Here is a 24,047-nt window from a genome sequence, read left to right as displayed (position 1 = left end):
AATTAAAACCAGACACAAATTACAGACCAAATCTACAGCCTTGACTTACTCTATTATATAAGAAAGAAAAACACACTTCAGGTAGAAAAAATACTCTATTTCCATACTTTAATACTGAAATCAGCTATCATACATATCCATCAACTCTTGTATTTCATTGTCTTTATCTCAGGAGATAGTCAAAGTGAGATTAATTAGATGAAGCATTCTCAGCAAATCTATAACACTCTGTACTTCATCTCCAAATTTAAGTCAGGTCCTTTAATAAGTTACTGCTTATTCACTGCTATGTAATATTTATGAAATGAATTAGTGCAATATATCATTGAGGTATTATTTAAAAGGCAAATACCCTATAGATATGGATTTGTCATCCCAATTCCTTGGCACTCAATAATATAAGTGTCTTTAGAGGCATCGTCTTCATCTTCTGATTTCTTCACAGAGAATTTAGCCTGAAACCAGAGAAGCATTTAGTATATAAGTAATATAAAGAGAGATAGAAAGCCCTTAAGTCCAACATAAATAGGCAAGTAATTAATATCAAACTCATTTTATTGAGGAAGCTAGAGGCACAAAGATCAAATGACTCATGAGAAATTCAATAACCTAAATATAAAATATTTTGCTCCAGAAGCATGACTCTTGTTCAAAAGTAATATATACTTGTGGAGTTCTGTCAGAATGTATAGCCTAGGCCCTGCTCCGTATCCACTGATTCAAAATCCCCAGGATATTTGTAGCTAGGTAAATACCATTTTCAAAATCCCAATTGTTAACTATAACACCCCTTTACTACCTACTTCCTATATTTTTTCTAAAACATAGCATTGAAGCATTTATACTTCTCTGATCTTGTCAAGATCAAGTTTCTAAATCCCCTCAAATTTTTCTTGTCAGTTCCCTAAATATGCTATTCAAAAAAATCTAGTTCAAAGAAGGAAGGTGGGGGGATGCCCTTCATCTTTATTGGCCTTAACATGGTATTTTTCACTTGTTAACTAATTGAAGTTTGGCTTTGAAATATTTGGTTTCTATCACTGCATTCTGGAAACATGATTTTTTTTTAAAGCTACTGCATTCATTCTGATAAAACAATTAAAATCAAAACAATTGAGTAGGTTGAATTTGTAGCAAATGGATTTCAAATGCGCCTAAGACCTTAGGATTCTATGAAACACAATTTGAAAACCATCATTCTGGGGCCTACTGCATAGTGATATTCACAAATTATTCCAGTTTCAGGATTATGTGACAGTATACTATATATAGTAGACACTGAAAATTACTGTTGAATGAATAAGCACTGAATTCTGAGCTACATAGCCAATTACTTGTGTAATTATATATATGTATACATTTCAAATTGTAAGCATTATGTAAATATGAAACACAGGAACACTCAAGGAAATCATTTCTAGTCTATATATAAATATACTGAAACTACAAAAATTTAAAGTTACAAGGAGTCTTAATGGACTATGCACCAGTCTCTGATTTTACAGATGAATTATCTGCACTGAGGCACAGAAAGAAAAAGCAGCTTGCCCCAAGTCACTCAGTAAGACACCACAAAGCAGAACAAGAAACCAGAGCTATAAATTCCAATTCACAGCACTCTCCGCTATGTATTCACTTCAAATAACATGTTAGTGTCCACTATATGCAAAGTACTATAAAAAGTGAGGACTATATGAATGCAACTTAGTCCCTGCCATCAAGGAGATCATAGTTTACAAAGAAAAAATGATAACACAGCATAAATGGAATAATAAAAAGTACAGTTAACTATCTCTTGACATGAAATATAATTTACCTTCAATTCCTATTATCCTTTTCCTACAACTGAATCAAAATCTATCTATGCTTTCTAATAACAAGAAAAAAGGTGTATGTTATTAAAAATCATACAAATAAACGGTTAGAAGCAGGGCAACTCCCAACTTTGTGCTTGCTACCCTTCTATAATAGCTATTTTTTTTAATAATGTGCATTATTTTTATAATTTTTAAAACTACTTAAGGTCACCTTCCTTCATAAAATTCTGAGTTATAAATTATAGATCACTTTATTAAATTACATTATAAAGACTATAGCAAAACAGGAACATGCAATTACTGAAAAAGGCAAGAAATGAAGCTATATGCGGTAAATGCAAAAAAAAAAAAAATGAAAAGAGAAACACTTTTAAGAGGAAAATACCTAAATGTCAACAGTGGTTGTTGGCAAAAGGGACTATAGGTAGGTTTTTTTCCCCTTATTTTCCAAATTTGCTATAAGGAAATTACATTAGTTTCAGATAAAACATACAAATTTAGTCATTTTTTTAAAATTAAGAATCCTGCAGAAAAGGTATTAATATGAGCTTATATACTAATAAACCCTGTTTCACTAAAAAATTATAAATCTACTCTTATAAAAGTTTAGGGGACTGGTGTTAAAATTTCAGCAAATATTCTATTCTACCGTAGAATCAAAAGAAAATGAAACATGTAAAATTTCATGTAAATATTTAAGTTTCTGGCCAACCATGAATTCCTTATGATTTGATTTCATAGTTCTCATGGAAGTATTTTTACCCTATAAGGCAGCAATACACATGCGCTTTGCCGTGTGCTTTCCCAGGTCTGTTCACAGCCCAGCTCTGCCACTAACAAACTATGTGGGCTTGAGCAGTTAATTTAATCCCTTTACCGCACTTTACTCACATGCAAAATGGGAATAAAAATAAACAGCAACCTAACATGGTTATGCAGAGCTGGGGCGCCTAGGTGGCTCAGTGGGTTGAGCATTCAACTCTTGATTTAGGCTAGGGTTATGATCTCATGGTTAGTGTGTTCAAGCCCTTCATCGGGCTCTGTGCTGGTGGTGCAGAGCCTGCTTGGGATTCTGTCTCCCTCTCTCTCTGCCCCTCTCCCATTTGCACGCACACATGCTCTCTCTCTCTCAAGATAAATAAACTTTAAAAAATAAAACGGTTATGCAGAGTAAGATGATTCAGGGCAACTGCTGACTCAGCTCAGTGTCTGCCACACAAGAAGTACTAGGTGAGGAATAGCAAGTATCCTGTTTATTACAATCTGACCCAAAACTGGCTATGATAAAAATCAATTACTCTTTCTAAAGGAATACTCACCTTTGCTAGTTGTTCAGCAAAATGTATAGCCGTTTGTGTATGGAGTGTAACTGGTCCTGTTTTTATTCTGGAAACTCCACAGGCTAATGCCATGAAAATGATCAGCTATTAAAAAAAGAACAAAGAAGAAAATTTTCACACATTTACTAATATTTGGAGTTAAAATTCTACTGCTTACCATATGAAAATACTACTAGAAATCAAAATAGCTCAAAGCATTTCTACTTCTTTAGGTTTCCAGAAGTCCTAAGAAGATGACAGAAAACCTCTGTCACCCACAGTCTGTGTTGTGGTACAGAAATGCTCAGTAGCAGTTGTCAATACAGCCTTTCTAAAATTTGTGTTTAAGAATAAAACAGAGAGTTAAAAGTTAATATATCAGACCAACTGTCTCTACAAGGTGGAATATATAATATGACAAGCTTCTTCCATTGTCTAAAATTACAACTTTTTTTAAGTTTATTTATTTGAGAGAGAGAGAGAGAGAGAGAGAGCATGCACGTGAGGGGGAGGGGAGGAGGCGAGGGAGAGACAGAATCCCAAGGAGGCCCTGCTGCTGAAATCAAGTCGGACACTTAACCGACTGAGCCACCCAGCGGCCCCTAAAATTACATTTTAGTGGGTAAACAAATACACTAATACAGAATTCCTTAGAGTATAGAGTACACTTGGGCAAAAAAGGAGAGACTAGAAATAAGGGAAATAAGAAACTAGTTAAGGAGAGGTACCTAGGTGGTTCAGTCAGTTAAGCATCCAACTTCGGGTCAGGTCATGATCTCATGGTTCATGAGTTTGAGCCCTGCATTGGGCTCTCTGCTGTCAGCACAGAGTCTGCCTCAGATCTTCTCCCCCTTCTCTCTCTGCCCCTGTTCTCTCTCTCTCTCAAAAAAAAAAAAAAAAAAAAGAAAGAAATAAAAAGAAAAAAGAAACATAAAAATAAAAACAAAAACTAGTTAAGGGGCACCTGGATGGCTCAGTTGGTGAAGCATGAGACTCTTGATCTGGGGTTGTAAGCTTGAGCTGCACACTGAGTGTAGTTACTTAAAAAATAAAATCTAAAAAAAAAAAAAAAAAAAAAACCAACAACAAAGGAAAGAAACCAGTTAAGAAATCCTAAAGAATACATTTCTAAATGCAGATTGATGGTTTGAGATTAAGGAGAGAAAAGTATGGTACAGAAAAAGAAAATCTATCAAGACAGGGGACCATAAAAAGATCTTACTTGGAAATATTCACCAGCATTTCTCCATATGAATAAATGTGTTAAGTTTAAGAGGTCTATGACACATCCAAGTGGAGATGCTGACAGGCACAAGGGATAGAGTTAAGGAGAAAGGACTGAACTAGGTGATATAAATTTGGGAGTTGTCTGTGCACAGGTGGGACATAAGCTATGAGACTGGACAAAACAACTGAGCCAGTGAATACAGATGAAGGAAAGAGGCATGAGCCTGAGCCTAGGGATTCTCTAAAACTTAGAAGTTGAGAAGATGAAAACAGCAGTAACAAACTACCAAAAGACTAGAATACATGGTCAGGGAGATGAAAAGAAAACAGTACTTCAGAAACCAAGTGAGCAAAGAATTTAGAGAAGGAAAGAATGACCAACTGTACCAAATGCCATGGCCAGGTCAAGATGAAAACTGAAATCTGAGGAATATAAATTCCAGAAAAATATTTAAAAACTGATTGAACTAGGACATGCCAGTCTCTCAAAGTCAGTGATAAAATTTTTTTTTATTTTTTAAAATTTACATCCAAATTAGTTAGCATATACTGCAACAATGATTTCAGGAGTAGATTCCTTAGTGCCCCTTACCCATTTAGCTCACCCCCCCTCCCTCCAAGTAACCCTCTGTTTGTTCTCCATATTTAAGAGTCTCTTATGTTTTTGTCCCCCTCCCTGTTTTTATATTATTTTTGCTTCCCTTCCCTTATGTTCATCTGTTTTGTTTCTTAAAGTCCTCATATGAGTGAAGTCATATGATTTTTAACTTTCTCTGACTGACCAATTTCACTTAGCATAATACACTCCAGTTCCATCCACGTAGTTGCAAATGGCAAGATTTCATTCTTTTTGATTGCTGAGTAATACTTCACTGTATATATATATATATATATATATATATATATATATATATACATACACACACACTACATCTTCTTCATCCATTCATCCATCGATGGACATTTGGGCTCTTTCCATACTTCAGCTATTGTTGACAGTGTTGCTATAAACATTGGGGTGCGTGTGTCCCTTCGAAACAGCACACCCATATCCCGTGCATAAATGCCTAGTAGTGCAATTGCTGGGTCGTAGAGTAGTTCTATTTTTACTTTTTTGAGGAACCTCCATACTGTGCAGACTGGCTGCACCAGCTTGCATTCCCAAGTGATAAAATTTATATTCAGTCTGGGGCACCTGGCTGGCTCAGCTGGAGAAGCATGAGACGCCTGATCTCAGGGTCAAGAGTTCAAGCCCCACATGAGGTGTAGTAATTACTTAAACAAATTTTTAAAACTCAATAAATAAATAAATAAAATAAAATGTATATTCAATCTAATTATCCAATACTCAAATCTAATAGATTCAAAGGTTTTATCCTAAAAGCATCGTTACCTGGTCTTGCAGATACTCATCCACAGCACCACCATGTCTAAGATTTGCTAACAGCATTTCAGCAGCTTCAATTCCAACCTTATCTGCATTTACACCTACAACAGACACAATGTAAAAACACACAACAAAGCACATCAATTACTAAGAATCAAAGAGTTGAATTAATATATCTCAGTTAGCACTGGTATAACTTTTTTTAGGCGCCTACTCTGAACTCACCCAACCAACTCACCCAAGATTTTTAAATATATTTAATCTTCTGAGAGCTTAGCACATGCAAATGGTTTATATCTTTAAATGAACCTAGTGGAGGAAAAACCAGGCTGTATTTGGCCCTATTTTAAAAGTATTAATTATGGGAGCACCTGGGTGGCTCAGTCAGTTGAGTCGGTTGAGTTCAGTCGGTTGAAATTGACTTCAGCTCATGGGTTTGAGCCCCACGTTAGGCTCTGTGCTGCCAGCTCAGAGCCTGGAGCCTGCTTTGGATTATGTGTCTCCCTCTTTCTCTGCCCCTCCCCTGTTCATACTCTCTCTCTCTCTTTCTCAAAAATAAATAAAAACATTTTTTTCATTAAAAAAAAGCTATAATCCTATAACGCTATGCCTGTCAAAATTTGAAATTTGCAATTTATACATGTTATAATTAGTCTGTAAACAATCCATTAGAATTAAAGGGTATTTTTTAGAAGTCAGAGAATTATGTTTCATGTAAGGAAAAGCTAATAAAAATTCTCATATCAACTATCGTAAAATTTTATTCCTTTAATATTTAAATAGGCATTACCTTATTTTGAAAATAAGACAGAATACTTATCCCCACACCCCACTCCCTGCTTCTCCACACATGCCCCAAATCTTCATACAATGCTGAATACAAAATAAGTGTGTCAGAAGCAGTGGAATGTCAAATGATGCTTTTAAAGTATTTACTTTAAACTAAAAGAAGCCCCGGCTACAAATAAAAATGTCTTTCAAGGAATGGGAATGTGGTTAATTTTTGCTCCTATTTTATATTTGGAAATTCATTTGATTATATGTATACCTTGGTAAGAGTTCCCAGAAAAGTGGAATTTTCAAAATTTTAACTGTTTCTCATTACAGCAGTCATTATAATATAATAAATTAACTATCTTTACAACACCAATCAGTCAAGTACATGACTGAATGAAGTAGCTTGGAACATGTGGTGTGAATCTCAACTTCTTGGGTAAACTAGGTTGCTTCTTCCAAATGGAAATGAAAATGGAAATGGAGATGGTAATACCTAAGTTGTAAAACTTGTTAAAGAAATTAGAGATAATACTTACAAAGCATATAATACCATGACTGGTTCAAAATAAGCTATTAATAATAACAGTTAATACTGAGTACCTACTATGTGTGTCCCGTACTAAGTAACAGGAACTGTTTCCTTTGCTAAGACAACATAAAAATACACTTCCATATTAGAGAACCAGAGGATAAGTAGGTACTAAATTCTACAGTATAAGCTAGGACTCGAGAGACTCTCCAGGCTAATTCTCTCACTCAATAGATAAGTAAACTAAGATCAAAATAGTTTTAGTGGCTGAAATAGTGACAAACATGACTCATCAGTTACAGGTTACTGCTTCTACCACAGATGATGTCATGGACAACTAGCCAATGTTACTTCTGGTAATAACTCTTAGATGTTAGGATTCAGGGTCTGATAATTTTCTAGTTAATTTAAATAAGAAATGAAAGGGGATAACGGAAGCTGACATTCTCTCTGATATCCTTAATATATATACTATCTAGACTAAGAGACAAGACCCCAAGCTGCTTTTACATTTGCTAATCCCATCTCATTTGACATCTGTGCCTGACAGGAAACAAGGGAGAGCACCAGCAGAAGCCAATCAGAGCAAGTATATTGCTCTATCATCTATTCCCTCCTACCATTATAATTCTAAAAATAAATACTGTGCATTCTGAAACTGTGTTGTCCAAAGACAACTTCAAAGTAAAAGTGGTCTCAAATGACAAAGTAAGAAAAGTGTTGTTGGAATATGAGCAATTTTTTCAGGGCTGGTCAGCAAAGTTAATTCTAAGTATTGCTAATAACAAAGTAATGATTGATTTACATTGCGATATACCTAAAACTATCTCAGTGCGATATACCTAAAACTATCATCTACCTTGGCAAACTAACTCTACCTCCTATGTCGCAAGTTGAAATGTTTCTAGGTACCCAAGGTAGAAATCTAGAACGTCATTCTTCACATTGCCTTCCTCACTTCCCGTATCCAACTGGCCATATCTATTCCCCCTCCTAATATTCTTGCATCAGTACTCACCTCTCTACCCCCAATCACTGAATCCCTTTGTATAGGCCCTCATCATTTCTGACCTAAATAGCTGCAACAGTCTTGTCTTTCTGCCTCCAATAAGGTTTTCCTGTAATCAACCACATAGCTATCAGAATTACCTTTCTAAAGATCTGATATTACATTTCTCCTTAAAATCTTTAATGCTTTCAGGGTGCCTGGGTAGCTCAGTCAGTTAAACACCCAATTCTTGCTTTTGGCTCAGGCCACGATCTCACGGTTTGTGGGTTCAAGCCCCATGTCAGGCTCTGTGCTGACAATGCAAAGACTACTTGGGATTCTCTCTCTCTCTCTCTCTCTCTCTCTCTCTCTCTGCCCCGCCCTTGCCTTCCCCCTCTCTCTCTGTGAAAATAAACTTAAAAAATTTTTTTTTAATCTTTATGTCTTCATGACGAAACCCAAATTCCTTTATATGACCTGTCAACAAAGTCCTTCAAAATCTGGCCTCTGTCAACCTCTCTAACTTCATCTCCAGTTCCCTGCTCCAGACCCTACACTCATCATACATAGTTGTAGTTGCCCAAACACAGAACACTTGTTTTTGTCAGCACTGTCCTTTGTCCTTCCTCCTTAGCTCACTTTTTCATCTGGGTAATTTCTACTTATCTACAGAACATACTAGAGGATTGTTGAATGCAAGAAGCCAGATTTGGGGTCAACCAGCCCCCACAGGAGTATTAGCTGTTCTTCCCCTGTGTTCCTATGATGCCCTGGGAATACCATGGTCTGTCTCCTCTACCAGACTAAGCCAGGAAACAGGACAGTGGCTCAGATATCTATGACCCTAGCACATAGTACTTGGCACATCTTGGTGCCCAATGAACTCATATTCTACCCAATGTCTGCCAAACACTTATTACTTACATGGGCTCCCAGTCTCTGCTTTATATTTGGCATTATCTTTGCTTGCTCAAGTCCCCATAGATCCTGTATGCAGTAGCTCACTATCCACACTGATTCTTCACTGTCCCTAACAAGTAATTAGTGTACTCTAAATACGTATTTTTGATCACTACTTCCCAAACTTCATTGTACTTCAGAAATATGCAGTGAGCTTGTTAAAATATATCCTTGGGCTCAACTTCCAGAGATTCTAATTTGATAGGTATGGAATAAGTCCCAAAATGTGTTTTTCTAACAAACTCTCAGATGATGCTGATATGTTACTTGTCCACCAACCATAGTTTAAATAGCACAGTTTTAAATAGAATTCATTTAAGCCAGATCAACTGGAGACATTAATTTTATTTATTCTATTACGTTGTTAAGATTTGATACCCAACTAGTATCTACATCTACTAAATGAGCAGAATAAGATTATCTGAATTTTTTTGTATTCAGCAATAATAATGTGGTAAAACAGCACAGCAAGGGTAAGCATCTTTTAAAGATCTACAAAGTAGGAATAAAGCAATCAAGTACCAAACAAACATCAAGAAATTCAACTAGAAGTCGCCTTGCCTCGATGGCAAAAGTAACTTCAAATATTAACAGTCAGAAGTATACACACCTCTCTTCTTCCAAATATGCTCAATCTTAACTACACTTCCCTTTCACAAAAATACTGTTTTTTGAAATTACCAATGTAATAACTGATGCAGGGAAAAATCATCAATGGACACTAAAGCCACTGGATGAAAGTTGTATAGGAATAAGATAATCAGATGGTATCAAAGTATTATCCCACATGACTTACTACTTATAAAAAGAGAAAGAATTTATAGCAGACATACCTGGAGGATACTATTTAACCAAATGATCACAGTCACCTTTACCAATAAAGGACAAACTGACCTTATCACTAACCCTGTTGTGATACAATGGAATGTACATAGCCACCTATGCAATATTCCTACTAAAAATGTTTCATCTGAATATATCTAATCATGAGACAATCAGACAAGTCCAAATTGTGAGAAAATGGCCTGGACTTTTCAAAACGTCAATATCATGAAAGGGGAAAAAAAAAGGTGATATTTTCTGTAGTAGAAAAGAAACTAAACAGAAATGATGACCAATTGCTGGGAGTGCTCCAAAAAAAAAAAAAAAAAATCCCCCACTGCTCTAAAAAGTATTTTGGAGGCAAGTGACTAGGTTGAATATAAAAGACAAATTCTTTGGGCGTAAAAATGGTATCATGATTAGACAGGTATTGTTCTTTGGACATGCATGATGCAGTATTAGGGGAGAGATATGGTATCTCCTACTTACACTGAAATAGTTCAGAAACATACACAACTTGTAGCTAACAGTTGACTACTGGTAAATCTAGGAGAACAGTGTATGGATGCTAATTAGTCATTCAACTTTCTTATCAGTTTGAAATTTTTCAAAGTATAAAGTTAGGAGAAATACTAAAAATTTAACTGACTCTAAAACAGAACCAGTTAATCATATCCTTTTATACTTGTCATCTATCATGCTATAATGTTCTAATCCTGACAGGTAATTAAAAATTTTTACACTAGCACTGGGAACTGTGAACCCACTTCATTTATCTGTACCTCGTTTACCAAGCGATGATCCAGCAAACAAACAGCCAGTAGATGTCTCAGCAATAATGCTAAATAGGAAAAAAAAAAAAAAGGATTACTATCTATGCAATAAATATTCTAAAATTACACACAAATACAACCAGGGGAATATTGGTTATTAAATATGTAGAATCAGATCTACTTAGTAAACTGCAAAAGTGAAATTCTCCACACAGAGAGCAGGATGATTAGCACTCTCCATCTTCATCACGGCATTAGTACCCTTCAGCTCATCTGACAAAAGTCACACTAGATTCTAATCCATTCACAGGTAAGGAATGGGTCTCCTTGAAGTTACATCATTCACACTAAATGATACCATTTCTACTATACTATAAAGTGTTTTATTATTATCTAAAGTGAAAAGGTCTTCCTACGTGTTTGAATGTAAGTGACCAACTTAACGTAGACTGCTATATCCTTAGGATGTTATATATGAACCACAAAACTAGAACTTTTGATACACAGAAAATAAGGAGGAAGAACACTACCAAAAGTCATCACTCCCAAGAGAAGCAAAAGAAGAAGAAAGGGAGAAGAACTACAAAAACAACCAGAAAACAATGAACAAAATGGCAATAATTATATACCTATCAATAATTACAGTAGCCAATAGCAACTCAAGTGTCCATCAATAGATGAATGGGCAAAGAAGATGTGGTATACACAATGGAATATTACTCAACCATAAAAAGGAATGAGATCTTGCCATTTGCAACAACATGGATGGACCTAGAGGGTATTATGCTAAGTGAAATAAGTCAGATGAAGAAAGACAAATACCACATGATTTCACTTACATGTGGAATCTACAAAACAAACAAAAAGCACAAAAGACCCATAAATACAGAGACCAAATGGATGGTTGCTAGAGGGGAAGGGATAGGAGGATGGGCAAAATGGGTGAAGAGAAGCGAGAGATACAGGCTTCCAGTTGCAGAATGAATAAGTCACAGGGATAAAAGCCACAGCAAAGGGAATACGGTCAGTGGTATTGTAATGGCACTATAAGGTGACAGATGGAAGCTACCCTTGTTGTGAATAAAACATAATATATTGTCAAATCACTACGTTGTATACCTGAAACTAATGTAACATTGTGTGTCAACTATACTTCAATAATAAAAAAAAACTGTATTTCTACAGAAATTTTTGGTTTCATTTTACAGTTTTTAGATAGTAGTATCAAATGCAGAATGTTTAAATCTGCATTTAAAACCTTTAGTAGAAACTCCAAAAAAGAGACTTTCTATCCATAAGAGATACTCTGATACTTCAAAAACTCAATTAAAGCAGTCTTAAATTTGGGGTACAGTCAGTGGAGCATGCAACTCTTAATCTCAGAGTTGTGAGTTCGAACTCCAAGTTCGGTGTAAAGATTACTTAACAATGAAATCTTTAGGGGCACCTGGGTGGCTCAGTCAGTTAAGTGTCCGACTCTTGATTTCAGCTCAGGTCGAGCCCTGCATCAGGCTCTGCACTAACAGCACAGAGCCTGCTTGGGATTCTCTCTCCCTTTCTCTTTGTCCCTTCCCCACTTGCACACGTGCATGCGTGCATACTCTCTCCCTCAAAATAAATAATTTCATGAAAAAATAACTTAAAAAAATAGCATTTTTATATTAAATCAACAACTTGTAATTAAATAATATAATGTTTTCTTTTAAATTTGTTTTAACGTTTATTTATTATTGAGAGACAAAGAGACACAGAGCATGAACAGGGGAGGGGCCAAGAGATGGAGAGACACAGAATCTGAAGCAGGATCCAGGCTGTGAGCTGTCAGCACAGAGCCTGACGCGGGGCTCGAACCCACAAACCACGAGATCATGACCTGAGCCGAAGTTGGGACACTTAACCAACTGAGCCACCCAGGCACCCCTATAATTTTTTCTAAACAGAACTTTGCCATATCTAATATTTACATGTACATGGACTTCACATTTGAAGTACAGAAAAACAACTAGAAATATTTCTCTCAGGATCAGCTTCAAAGGCTAACTTCTGATTAGCTTAAACATTTAAGTTCTCTTAAATGTTAAGAGAAATGTTAACAGCAAAAGGGCTCTTACAATGTAATAAAAGGCAAACCATCCTCAGGAAAAAAAATCCAGAATAAAATAATCATCTTAATTCATCACACTACTGGTTTGGGTAGGACTATCCTTAAAAATGTGCCTTTTTAAAACTGTAAAACTTAAACAAAAGAACTACAAATATTTAATTTAAACAGGATAATTACTTCAGAGCTCTCAATCAGTATCCAGGAAAAAGTACATTGTCTTACATTATCCCATTTCCATTGCCAAAGGCTTGGTCTTTAGGTTCCTGAACAGGCTGGATGTTAACATACAGATCCCTAATCTCCTTTCTGATGCATCTTACAGCTGCCGCCGCCATATCTTTTGCCACCTATTTTGGCAAGACAGAAAAAGAGAATAAAATAAGGATTATTTTGACAGTTGTTTTCAAGCCTTCAAAGACACATACAGTAATGAATATCTCTTACAGGGATTAAGAAAAAGCTTGATCTTCAAGTGTAACACATAAGTTCAGGGGAAAGTTTTAATTAAAAGATTTATTAAAAAATTAAGTGCTCTGAGGCACCTGGGTGGCTTAGTCGGTCAAGCATCTGACTTCAGCTCAGGTCATGATCTCGCGGTTCATGAGTTCAAGCCCCACATCGGGCTTGCTGCTATCAGCTGTCAGAAAAGAGCCCACTTCAGAACCTCTGTCCCCCACTCTCTCTCTGCCCCTCCACTGCTCACATGCTCGCTTGCGCTCTCTCTCCAAAAATAAATAAAACATTAAAAAAATTAAGTGCTTTTGGGGTGCCTGGCCTGTTCAGTTCATAGAGCATGTGACTCTTGATCTCAGGGTTCTAAGTTTTAGCCCCATGCTGGGTGTAGAAATTACTTAAAAATAAAATCGTAAAAAAAAAATATTAAGTACTTTCAATAATTTCAAAATTTAGATGATATAATGCTTACCAAGACCCACATACACTTCTAGACAACTTACTTTAAATGGCAAAACACCAGCAACAAAAGCTCTTCCATATATCTTAGTCACAGAGCCACGGTCCGTTAAATTTATTGGGTTCAACTGTCTAACAGGTGACATTCGGACAATCACTTCACCACCCCCTTTTGGGTAGTAGCCCCTACAAAGAGTGTGACAAATACTCACATAAACTTATTATATGACAAAAATATAGCTCAACATTTAAAATAAAATAACACATGAATTATATCCAAACATACAACTCATGTTTGAAATTTCCAAGCAACATTTTATATCTGTGCTGTCCAATATGGTAGCCACAAACTACATGTGACTATTTAAATTTAAATTAAATTTAAAACTCAGCTTCCCAGTTGCACTAGCCACATTTCAAATGCTCAACAGTCTTATGTGGCTAGTGGCTACCTTACTGAACAGATAGGGAACATACCCATCAATGAAGAGAAATTCTTTTTGACAGTGCTGTTTTAGAATATAAACTCCTTGATGGCAGGAGTTTGTCTATTTTCTTCCTGCAATATTCCAGTGCCTAAAACAATGTCTGATACGTAGGAGATACTCAATAAAATACGATGAATATTAAGTCAACACAAACAAAATTTTAACTCAAATATTTAGTGTCACTTATTCTATAGAAGAGGATGGGAACATACAGATGAGAGTAACTGCTCCTATTTGCAAGGAGCTCCCTCATCTGGTAGAGAGATGGCTCTACATACAACTTACTGGAACACAAGTCAGGCTGTAAAAAAGACTACAAGAGGGATGCAAATATGAATTCCAACTGAGACACACTCATGGACAATTCACACAAGAAATTACAGGTTAAATTTTGAAAAAAATATAGGATTTCCAGTTTTTAGGAGAGCAGGGAAGGAAAAACATGAACAAAGACATGAAAGCCCAAGGCACAAAGTAAGTTTAAAGAACAGTAAGCAATCATATGTTAGAATACATGGAGGACAGGGGCACCTGGGTGGCTTAGCTGGTTGAGTGTCCAACTCTTGATCTCAGCTCAGGTCATAATCCCAGGGTCATGGGATCAAGCTGTGAGTCAGGCTCATCCTGAGCGTTGGAGCCTGCTTAAGATTTTTTCTCTCTTTCTTTCTGCCCCTACCTCCTGCCCCCACTCATGCTCACTCTCTCTCTGTCTTCCAAAAAAAGAAAAAAGAACACATGGAGAAGGTGGAATGAAGTTAGAAAGGCCAACTGCAACAGGACTGCAGCACACTTAAATGCCACACCAAGAAATCTGGCCTTGTTATTATGTGGCAGAAGGGAAGCCTTGAAGGGAAATAACCTGAAAGTCCAATGTGCTTCTTAGGGAAACAATTCTGATTGCACCGTGGGAAGAATCCCTTTTATGACCCTGCAGTGCCTAGTCCAGTTGTCTGCGCATAGAAAGTATTCAATCTGTGCTGAACATGAACAACACTAGGTATGAAGGTCCTTCAGTGTAGCAATTCCCTTGAAAATATTTCTCCGAAGAAACAAGTAAATACCATATATATCTGCTTTCAAGTCCCCATGCGCCTGCTGCTTACTGTTTTTAAGCCATAAAACATAATTATTTTCTACAAGAAGTAGTGGGTTCCAGAATAATTCTCTAAGGTCTAAGCTTCCCACCATCTTTAGCACAAATAGTGGGTCAAAGGGCTAACAAATAAGTAACTTACCTCATTTTAATATCACAATTAAATTGGAAACCAAATTTTTCCACAATTGGTTTGAAAACCTGGAAAATCAGTTTATTGTTACGTTAACCACAAATATTCACTGATTCAACAAGTATTAAACAGTATTATTAAACAAAAGTGCTCTGCACTGAGCTGACAAGAAGGTATTACAGATAAACACTGATATAAAAATGTGTAGGGTAGTTCTATTTCTCAAATAAAATAACTGACATGTAAATTAAAATTAAAATTTTAACATTTAATTAATCAGGGTTGTGCAAGTCTATCTAATGAAAAAAATACCAGAACTCACGATCCTTGATCCCAGTGGTTATTTTACTCCACAGGACAGTATTTCCTAACTAATCCTTTGCAATATAATACATAAGAAATTAGGGGATATTGATAAACAGCATTCCATTCTGCTTTCTCAATTTTTTTATACTTTGAAATTTCACTGCATATTCAAGGTTTTATCCTCATTTTTTCCATTTAACATTATAAACAAAAGCCTTTTCCTGACATCATAAAATTCTTCCTAAACAGTATTTGAATAACTGTATGGAATTCTAGCATAATTTACTGAGCCATTCCCCAAGTGTTCACTTGCATAATTATATATATTATATAATGATGATTATAGTATATAATGCTCTGCTCATTTATCTTTGGCTGCATTCTGTAACATTTAATTAGGGTCATTTCCTTGAAGTGGAATTATTAGGTGAAGAGAGATTAACTTTCATTATACACCCTATTAAATTGAATTCCAAAAGATTATACCATCTATTAAAATGGCAAAAAAATTAAATTAAATATCAAGTTCTGTGAAGACGCAGAATAGTTGAAACTCTTATACAGTGCTGGTGAAAATGCAGAACAATGCAGCCACTTTGGAAGCCAAAACAATTTGGCAATCTGTCATAAAATTAGATCTATACTTACTATTACCAGCAACACCCCTCCTTGGTAATTACCCAAAAGAAATGAAAACTTATATTCACCGAAAAAACCTGTATGTAAAAGTTTATACAGACTTTATTCCTATTGCCAGAAACTGGAAACACCCCAAATGTCCTTCAACAGATGAATGGATGAAGAAACTGGGACATCCGTATAATAGAATACTACTTCTCTTTTATTGCTAAAACAAGTGACATTGATGAATCTCAAACAAATTATGGTAAGTGGGGGGAAAAAAAACAGGCTCAAAAGGCTACATACAGTATTACTCCTACATACGGTGTTTTGAAAAAAAGACAAAACCAAGACAGAAGATAGATGAGTAGTTGCCAAGAACTGGGGCATAGGGACTGATTACAAAGGGGTCTGAGGTAATTTCTTACGGTAATTCTGTATCTTGATTGTGGTGGCTGGTTCACAACCATATGTCAAAAATCACAGAACTTTACACTAAAAAGGTGTATTTTACTATAAATAATTACACCTCGATAAACCTGGAGGAAAAGAAAGATGATACCACTTCTCTCTCCTACTAAGTATGCCAACACTGAGTGTCATCATTTTGAAAATTTATAGTCAAAACATGGTATTTAATTTTTTATAGTTTATCTAATTAACATGGATCTACCTCTTAACAAATTTTTAAATGCAGTATATCCTATTGTTGACTATAGGTACATGTTGTACAGCTCTCTAGAGCTTATTCATCTCGCTTAACTGAAATTTTATGCCTCTTGATTAGTAACTCCCCATTGCCCTCTTCCCTCTACCCTATTCTACTCTTTGATTTTATGAATTTGATTACTTTAGATACCTTATACAAGTGGAATCATGCCAGTATTTGTCTTCATGTGACTGGTTATTTCACTTAGCATAATGTCCTCAAGGTTCATTCATGTTGTCACATATTCTAGAATGTCTTTTTTAAGGTGAATAGTATTCCACTGTATGTATAAGCCACATTTTCTTTATCTATTCATCCATCAACAGACATTTAGGTTGTTTTCTCATCTTAGCTATTATGAATAGTGCTGCAATGAACACGGAAATGCTAATATCTCTTCAAGATCCTAAAGATAATCCCACTCAAAGGTGGGATATCTGGATTATATGGTAGTTTTGTTTTTAATTTTTTGAGGAACCTCCACACTGTCTTCCATAATGTCTGCACCATTTTGCATTCCCACTAATACTGTGCGAGGGTTCCAATTTCTCCGCATCCTCCTCAATTCTTGTCAAACGCATGTTTAATTTTTGTTTTGAAGTTTTTCTTCCAAAACATAATTCCTGTATTTATAAAATGACTGATTTATATAATAAGTAATGTAATTCACGCAACAATTACACTTGAGGTTTTAAAAGAATTCACTATGAGCACTGTTCCAAGATACAACACAAAATCTAAAGTAAACACAATCTCTTACCTTCTCCCACAACAGAACTACACACCATAAAGAAATAAACAGGCATACACAGAAACCACTCAGGATATATTTCAATAGAGAATGGAAATTCAGAAGAATACATGAGATCATCTTTAGTTCATCAATAACAACACAAGCCCTTACCATGGCTGTGTAATCAATCTGTGGTGCCATTTCAGCATTAGTTCCACCTTTTAAACGAAGTTCTGATGGAGAAGCAGCAAAGAGAACACAGGGCATTGAGACCTGCATCAAGAGGCACACACTCCTAAGGAGAACACAAAACAGGCTTCAATGAATTTTCTTTTCAAAGTCTTAAGATCATGGTATTACTACACAGCACCATTCACTGAGGCACAGACAACTGGGAAGGCAGGTGTATACCCAAGTCTAAAGTTAAAAAATACCCCATTAAAAAAAGAGGGGGGCGGTGCACCTGGCTGGCTCAGTCAGTACAGCATGCAACAACTCTTGATCTTGGGGTTATGAGTTGGAGCCCCACGCTGGGTATAGAACTTACTTTAAAAAAAAAAACACCACCACCCCAGGAACTGAATGATAAAATCCTGAATCTTAAAGAAAGACAGTATTTTATAGGAGAAGGAACTGGCCTTGAATGATCAGCAAATCTGGGTTTGAATCAAACATTAGTTGTATGATCTTTCTTTAATTTACAAAGTAAAAAAAGATTGTTTTTTTAAATGACACCATTTTTATAACATTTTTAAAATTTTTTTTAAATGTTTTTATTTATTTTTTTGAAGGAGAGAGAGAGACAGAGCATGAGCGGGGGAGGAGCAGAGAGAGAAGGAGACACAGAATTCGAAGCAGGCTCCAGGCTCTAAGCTGTCAGCACAGAGCCTGATGCAGGGCTCAACTCACAAACTGTGAGATCATGACCTGAGCCAAAGTCAGACACTCAACCGACTGAGCCACCCAGGTGCCCCAATTTTTATAACATTTTCATAAAAGGATTCTTGAAAGTACAATTTATGAAAATGCATTTAATGCAAAGTCTAAAAACACACCAGAGGAAATAGGGTCAATTAAATTGTAATAACATTCATACAGTGACAGTCACACACACAAAGTCAAGGTCTAGAAATACTTAAATAATTTAATTTGAATCTCTACCATGCACAAGGCATTGTTCCAAATATCAAGTTAAGATACAGATCCTACCATTATGGAGTTTATGATATGATAGGATAACATTTCACAAAGACTGACAGCTGAATATTTTACATGGAAATAAGTTTAAAGGAAATAATCTTTGCTGTAACTCACCTCTGTTTGCTCATTCTAATAAAATAATGTGAGAAGTCATGAGACATAATTATAGAATATATTTTATAAAATGAAACACTTGGTCAGATTTTCTAAATGAGCTGTCACATTCATATATAGCATAGATAGACATAGATGAAGCATAGATTAGACATAGGCTCTAATACAAAAAGACTTAACTTTCTTATAGTAACAATGCATATGTACTGAAATAAACAGTTTCTATAAGTGACAATGCATTTCACTAATTTAGTAAAAATTTACTGACTGCATAATGTGGTAGATATCATAAGAGAAAATGTATACAATATGATCCCTGTTCTCAAGGAGTTAAGCCTAGAAGCAAGTGAAAAAACTAGAAAATGTTTAGTTTACAATAAACTGTAAGGTTAAAACTACTAAACTTCTCAGTGTTTATTCCCTCTGAGGAACCCAACATTTAAATGTTCTCCCTACTCCCCTGATAAAATCAGATTCTAAGAATAGTACAGAAAATCTTAATTTTAGGAATAGGAAATTGCAAAAACAAAGGTAGACAGTAGAGAAAACACATGGTACTGTAATCACAGTTAAGGATAAAAATGTTAGAAAGTGAAGAAGTAAGGTAAGTTTTCTTGCCAGGAAAAAGCTGGTTTTAGTCTCCTAAACTGAGCTGTATTCACAACTTTAAACTCATCTCTCTTACAGTCTATTAGATTAGAAGTCAAAAGGCCTACATTCTAATTCTAGTTGTGTCTCTGACTCCATCACCTTGCGTAAATCACTTAATACCATTCTCTCATTCACTAAGTGGAGGAAGGATTGGAAATACATGGTTTCTAATTTCCCTCTTGCAGCTTCAAAATTTTACAATTCTGTTTTAGTTCATTTTTAGATAGTTGGTTAAATACAATCCCCTTTCCCTTTTTTGTACAGGATAATACCCAAAATAATATGCAGACTATAAAGAAAGATACCTCAAAATTCCTTAATCCCCTTAGAAAGTTCTCATTTGGCAAACCTTGCCTTGGGCCTGGCAGCAGGTCCCTTTTCACAGAGGTCTATTCACAGCATTACTCAAGTATCAATTATCACTAAATATTTTCATAAACTAAAATAATCAAAATCTATTAAAACAGTTTCTGAAACAAACTGGCATCAGGTTTCCATTACTAGTTCCTATTTTATCCAATTTCCTAGTGAATGGATAGGATTTTGGTAAAAAGATATGGTTTACAACAGCAATCAGCCAAATAACTCAGAAAACACAAAAAGTGCTCTCTATGTTTTGTCGATAAAAGGAAGAATTCCTGGAAAAGGATAAAGGCTCAATTTAATTGTTAAATATCTACTTTTGCAAAGGGGGAAAAAAACCCAAGATCAAACCTACAAATTTCTAAACAAGGTAGCTTAGCATAAGTTATCTATTAAAAGACAACAAGGGGTGCCTGGGTGGCTCAGTTGGTTAAGCGTCCGACTTCGGCTCAGGTCATCATCTCACAGTTCATGGGTTGGAGCCCTGCATTGGGCTCTGTGCTGACAGCTCAGAGCCTGGAGCCAGTTTCAGATTCTGTGTCTCCTCTCTCTATACCCCTCCCCCACTCACACTCTGTCTCCCTCTGCCTCAAAAATAAATAAACATTAAAAAAAAAAGACAACAAAAATACTTAGACTAAAAGTAGAATATGACTCATAATTAGCTGTAAGCCAAGAACTAAATATGCTACATACAATGCAAAAACTACTATTACTACAATGCATAAAAACTTAGTCGTTTTCAGATATTCAGTTTCTAAATAATAAAAAGAAACAAATATGCTATACTATGCACATAAGAAAATTCTAGATATAATAACAGCTATCCAAAACTACATAAAGTGTAACCCTGGAAGGTTACTGTTTTCTCCATTTAAAATGTGGGGAAAACGGACGCCTGGGGGGCTCAGTTGGTTAAGCGTCCAACTTCGGCTCAGGTCATGATCTCGCGGTTAGTGAGTTCAAGCCCCACATCAGGCTCTGTGCTGGACAGCTCAGAGCCTGGAGCTTGCTTCGGATTCTGTGTCTCCCTCTCTCTCCATCCCTCCCCTGCTCGTGCTCTCTGTCTCAAAAATAAACATTAAAAAAATATTTTTTAAACGTGGGGAAACAAAAGCTCAAAGGTTAAGCAACTTGTCTAGTAAGTGGTAGTACCTGCATGTGAATCCAGGTCTAGCTCCAAAGCCCATATTTAACTGGAATATAAGTGACACATACCCTGCTGTCTTGGTATCTGCTGTGTGGACTCCACCTTTAATCTTCTCCGGTGTAAACATTATTTCTGTTGAGCCGATTTCTGCCCCCTCCAGCTGCCCATCACACAAATCTCGAATCATTTCCAGTCCAGATAAGTGTTGAGGCCTTCAGGTCATAATACTGCATCAAAACGTGTGCATTCAAACTGCCTATATCCCCACATCTTATGACCCATTTATAAAACTGCAATGGCAAGAAAAGAGCAAGGTCTAACCACAACAAGTGCCATTATCTTCAGTGTCAGAGCTTCTTTTGGGTTTTTATGTACCTAGCTAGACTGCCTGCTAGTAGGCATCTTTTAGGGGTCCTTCCAGACCACTTATTTTAGCTAAAACACATATGCTGATACATTGTTGCGAATGAGAAGTGTGCAAAGAGGAAAACTGATAAAACTAAATGCCACCAATCTCACTTGCATGTCATCAATAATCTATAGTACCTGTTACAGGCTGAATTATGTTCTTCCAAAATTCTTCTGTTGAAGCCCTAACCCCTACTGCCTCAGAATGTGAGTGTAGTTGGAGTCAGGGCCTTTAAAGAGATGATTATGTTAAAGAGAGACAATCTGGGGGCTCCTGGCTGGTTCAGATAGTACAGTATGTGACTCTTGATCTCAGGGTTGTAAGTTTGAGCCCCATGATGGGTATAGGGATTACTTAAAAATAAAATCTTAAAAAAATTAAAAAGAGTTAGGGTAAGCCCTAATCTATTCTCTGTGGTATGTTTATAAAAAGAGGAGATTACCACATACAAAGACAGCAGAGGTACACATGCCCATAGGATGCCCACGTGAAGAGGCAGCAAGAGAGAGGCCATCTCCAAGCCAAGGAGAGAAACCTGAAAAGAATCTTCCCGGAAACCAGGAAACCACCCCTGCCACCACCTTGATCTTGGACCTGCAGGCTCCAGAACCATGAGAAAAATAAATTTCTGTTGTTTAGGCCACCCAGTCTGGTATTTTGTCATGGCAGCTCTAGCAAACTAATAAATTCACTGCTGCAAACGACTGCTGTGACTAAGGGAATGAATGTGCACATATATCAATAATTGCCTTTTAATAATTTCAAAATGAAATGTGGATAAAATAACACTCTAAGAGATTGCTGATCTATTATTACAATGCCCAAAGGAATCAGTTTGGCGTCAACCTGGGTCCCCTTCTAACAGGAGCACATACCTGAAATTTAGCTAGTGGCACGCCTAGCTTCCCAAGACGGAAGAAACAAGGTCAAATGTTAAGGTTTTTCCCTGTCCACAACTAATAATTCTGGCTGTATTCATAGCTTCTTAGAGGTCTTAAGGAAAGCTAGAATAACATCTCAGGGCCCTTTCCTGAGCTATGATTCTAAAATAAGCAGGTTAAAAAGTGGGATTTTCTCTGGCCACGCAGGCTGTTCTGCCCTGATCCACCTTGCCGGCTGGCTGCTGCAAGTTCTCCAGGTACTCGGAATGCCCGATGACGCGGGAAAACATTTTAAAAGATAACGCATCAGGAAGCGAGAGAACTCTAGCCATATGGAGAAAACATGGCCTATTTTCCCAACTTGCCCCTTGAGGCTTTCCAGATTGCACAGCCCTGGTTATGGCTACCCGTCCAGGCCTGAGCATGCTCCCCCCGGGACCCTGAGGCCCGGCTACACATTCCTCAACCTTAGGACGAGGATCTTCCAAGCATCACCACCCGGGCTCCCGATTCCCCAGCGCCAAAGTCCGATCAAACCCCAGACCTCAAGGACTGCAGCCCGCCCCCCAGCCCCTCCCCCCCTTCAGCCCCTCTGCCCCTTCAGCCCCTCCGCCCCTCCAGCCACACCGCCAGTCCCCAGCCCTGCGCCCGCCCACCCGCATCTCCCAGTCCCGCGGCTCCGCCCCCCAGCGCCCCCGATTTACCTGAGGCCTGGCGTACTGCGGCCGGCTCGAATCTTCTGCACCCGCAAGGGGAGGCCCAAAAGACAGCTCAGGGCTGTAGACACCCTCAGGATCTGGCCGCCCTGCCAAGGGTGCGGGTGGGAGAGGAGAGCGAGAACATCAGACAAGAACGCTCTCCTTCCCAGCCTGGGTTGCAGCGCCACCGGCCTTGCCTCGGGCCCCGTACTCACCCCTTCCATGATCCCGCCATCCACCTCCACCCGCTGCCCGGCCATTGGGAGCGTCCTGGGGCCCGGCCCGCAGCGACAAAGCCTCCGCCCGAGTGGGAGGAAGAAGAGACGCTCGCTCCGGCACCGCAGCTCCGAAACCCCCGTCCCCGCCGGGGGCCGCGGGGGCCTAGCGGAAGCGCGAAAGCAGCGCCCGCTCTCGGAAAACCGGAGGCAGCGGAAACGAACCCCGGCACTCAGTGTCCAGAACCCGGGATCTCCCTGCCCAGCGGCAGTGCGCGTGCGCGCCACGCGGTGCTTAAAAGAGGCGGTGCCAAGCCCATTCAGTCAAATCCCACGCTCTCCCGAGAAGGGCTGGTGGCCCCGGAGGCACCCTGGGGCGTGGTAGGAAATGTGCGGGTTGAGGACTGGAGCCCCGAATACGGCAAAACATGGAGATTGAAGAAAGCCTACGTTTCAACTCAAACTGGATTCTCCAGTTGCCTCTCAGCCTTTGCAAACATCTGTGTTTATGTCTGTTTTCTCGAGGATGCTGCTGTATCCAGAGCTGGAGACATTTAGAGCTGAAGATGTAAGAAAGGTCTGCATTGCAGGGTCCTTCACTCTGGTCGGGTTTGCCTCTCTGCATCCTGTTCTTCGATACCCATGAGCCTGTGATTACTCACAAGGGG

The 24,047-nt window shown here is 37.7% G+C and overlaps 1 protein-coding gene across 2 annotated transcripts; it reads right to left on the bottom strand.

Annotated features, from left to right (window-relative positions):
- Window positions 1–91: 91 nt before the first annotated feature.
- RTCA (RNA 3'-terminal phosphate cyclase) lies at window positions 92–23,619 on the bottom strand. 2 transcript variants are annotated; one of them, XM_030327004.1, is made up of 11 exons: window positions 23,380–23,619; window positions 23,171–23,271; window positions 21,245–21,388; window positions 17,870–17,993; window positions 15,339–15,397; window positions 13,660–13,801; window positions 12,926–13,050; window positions 10,609–10,667; window positions 5,757–5,851; window positions 3,137–3,241; window positions 92–455 (listed from the first exon to the last, which is right to left on the bottom strand). In XM_030327004.1, exons 1-11 carry the CDS (start codon window positions 23,422–23,424, stop codon window positions 354–356), a joined length of 1,101 nt encoding a protein of 366 aa, XP_030182864.1. In that variant the 5' UTR covers window positions 23,425–23,619; the 3' UTR covers window positions 92–353. The 2 variants fall into 2 exon arrangements, with proteins under 2 accessions (XP_030182864.1, XP_030182865.1); XM_030327005.1 differs by lacking the exon at window positions 21,245–21,388 and having other exon boundaries at window positions 23,380–23,618.
- Window positions 23,620–24,047: the final 428 nt, after the last annotated feature.

Source organism: Lynx canadensis, chromosome C1, assembly GCF_007474595.2.
Source record: "Lynx canadensis isolate LIC74 chromosome C1, mLynCan4.pri.v2, whole genome shotgun sequence".
Taxonomy (NCBI): Eukaryota; Metazoa; Chordata; class Mammalia; order Carnivora; family Felidae; genus Lynx; species Lynx canadensis.
The sequence above is the reverse complement of the archived record's forward strand: the minus strand, read 5'-3'. Positions and strand labels throughout refer to the sequence as shown.

Bases quoted from the DNA above. Each gene is read 5' to 3' on its own strand.
- RTCA (XM_030327004.1), bottom strand. From the start codon at position 23,424: ATGGCCGGGCAGCGGGTGGAGGTGGATGGCGGGATCATGGAAGGG. The intron at 15,398-17,869 runs GTAAGGGCTTGT...CTGATTTTCCAG, and splicing joins AGATTGATTACACAGCCATG to GTTTTCAAACCAATTGTGGA. The intron at 10,668-12,925 runs GTAAGACAATGT...TTTCCTATTTAG, and splicing joins GGCAATGGAAATGGGATAAT to CATTATTGCTGAGACATCTA.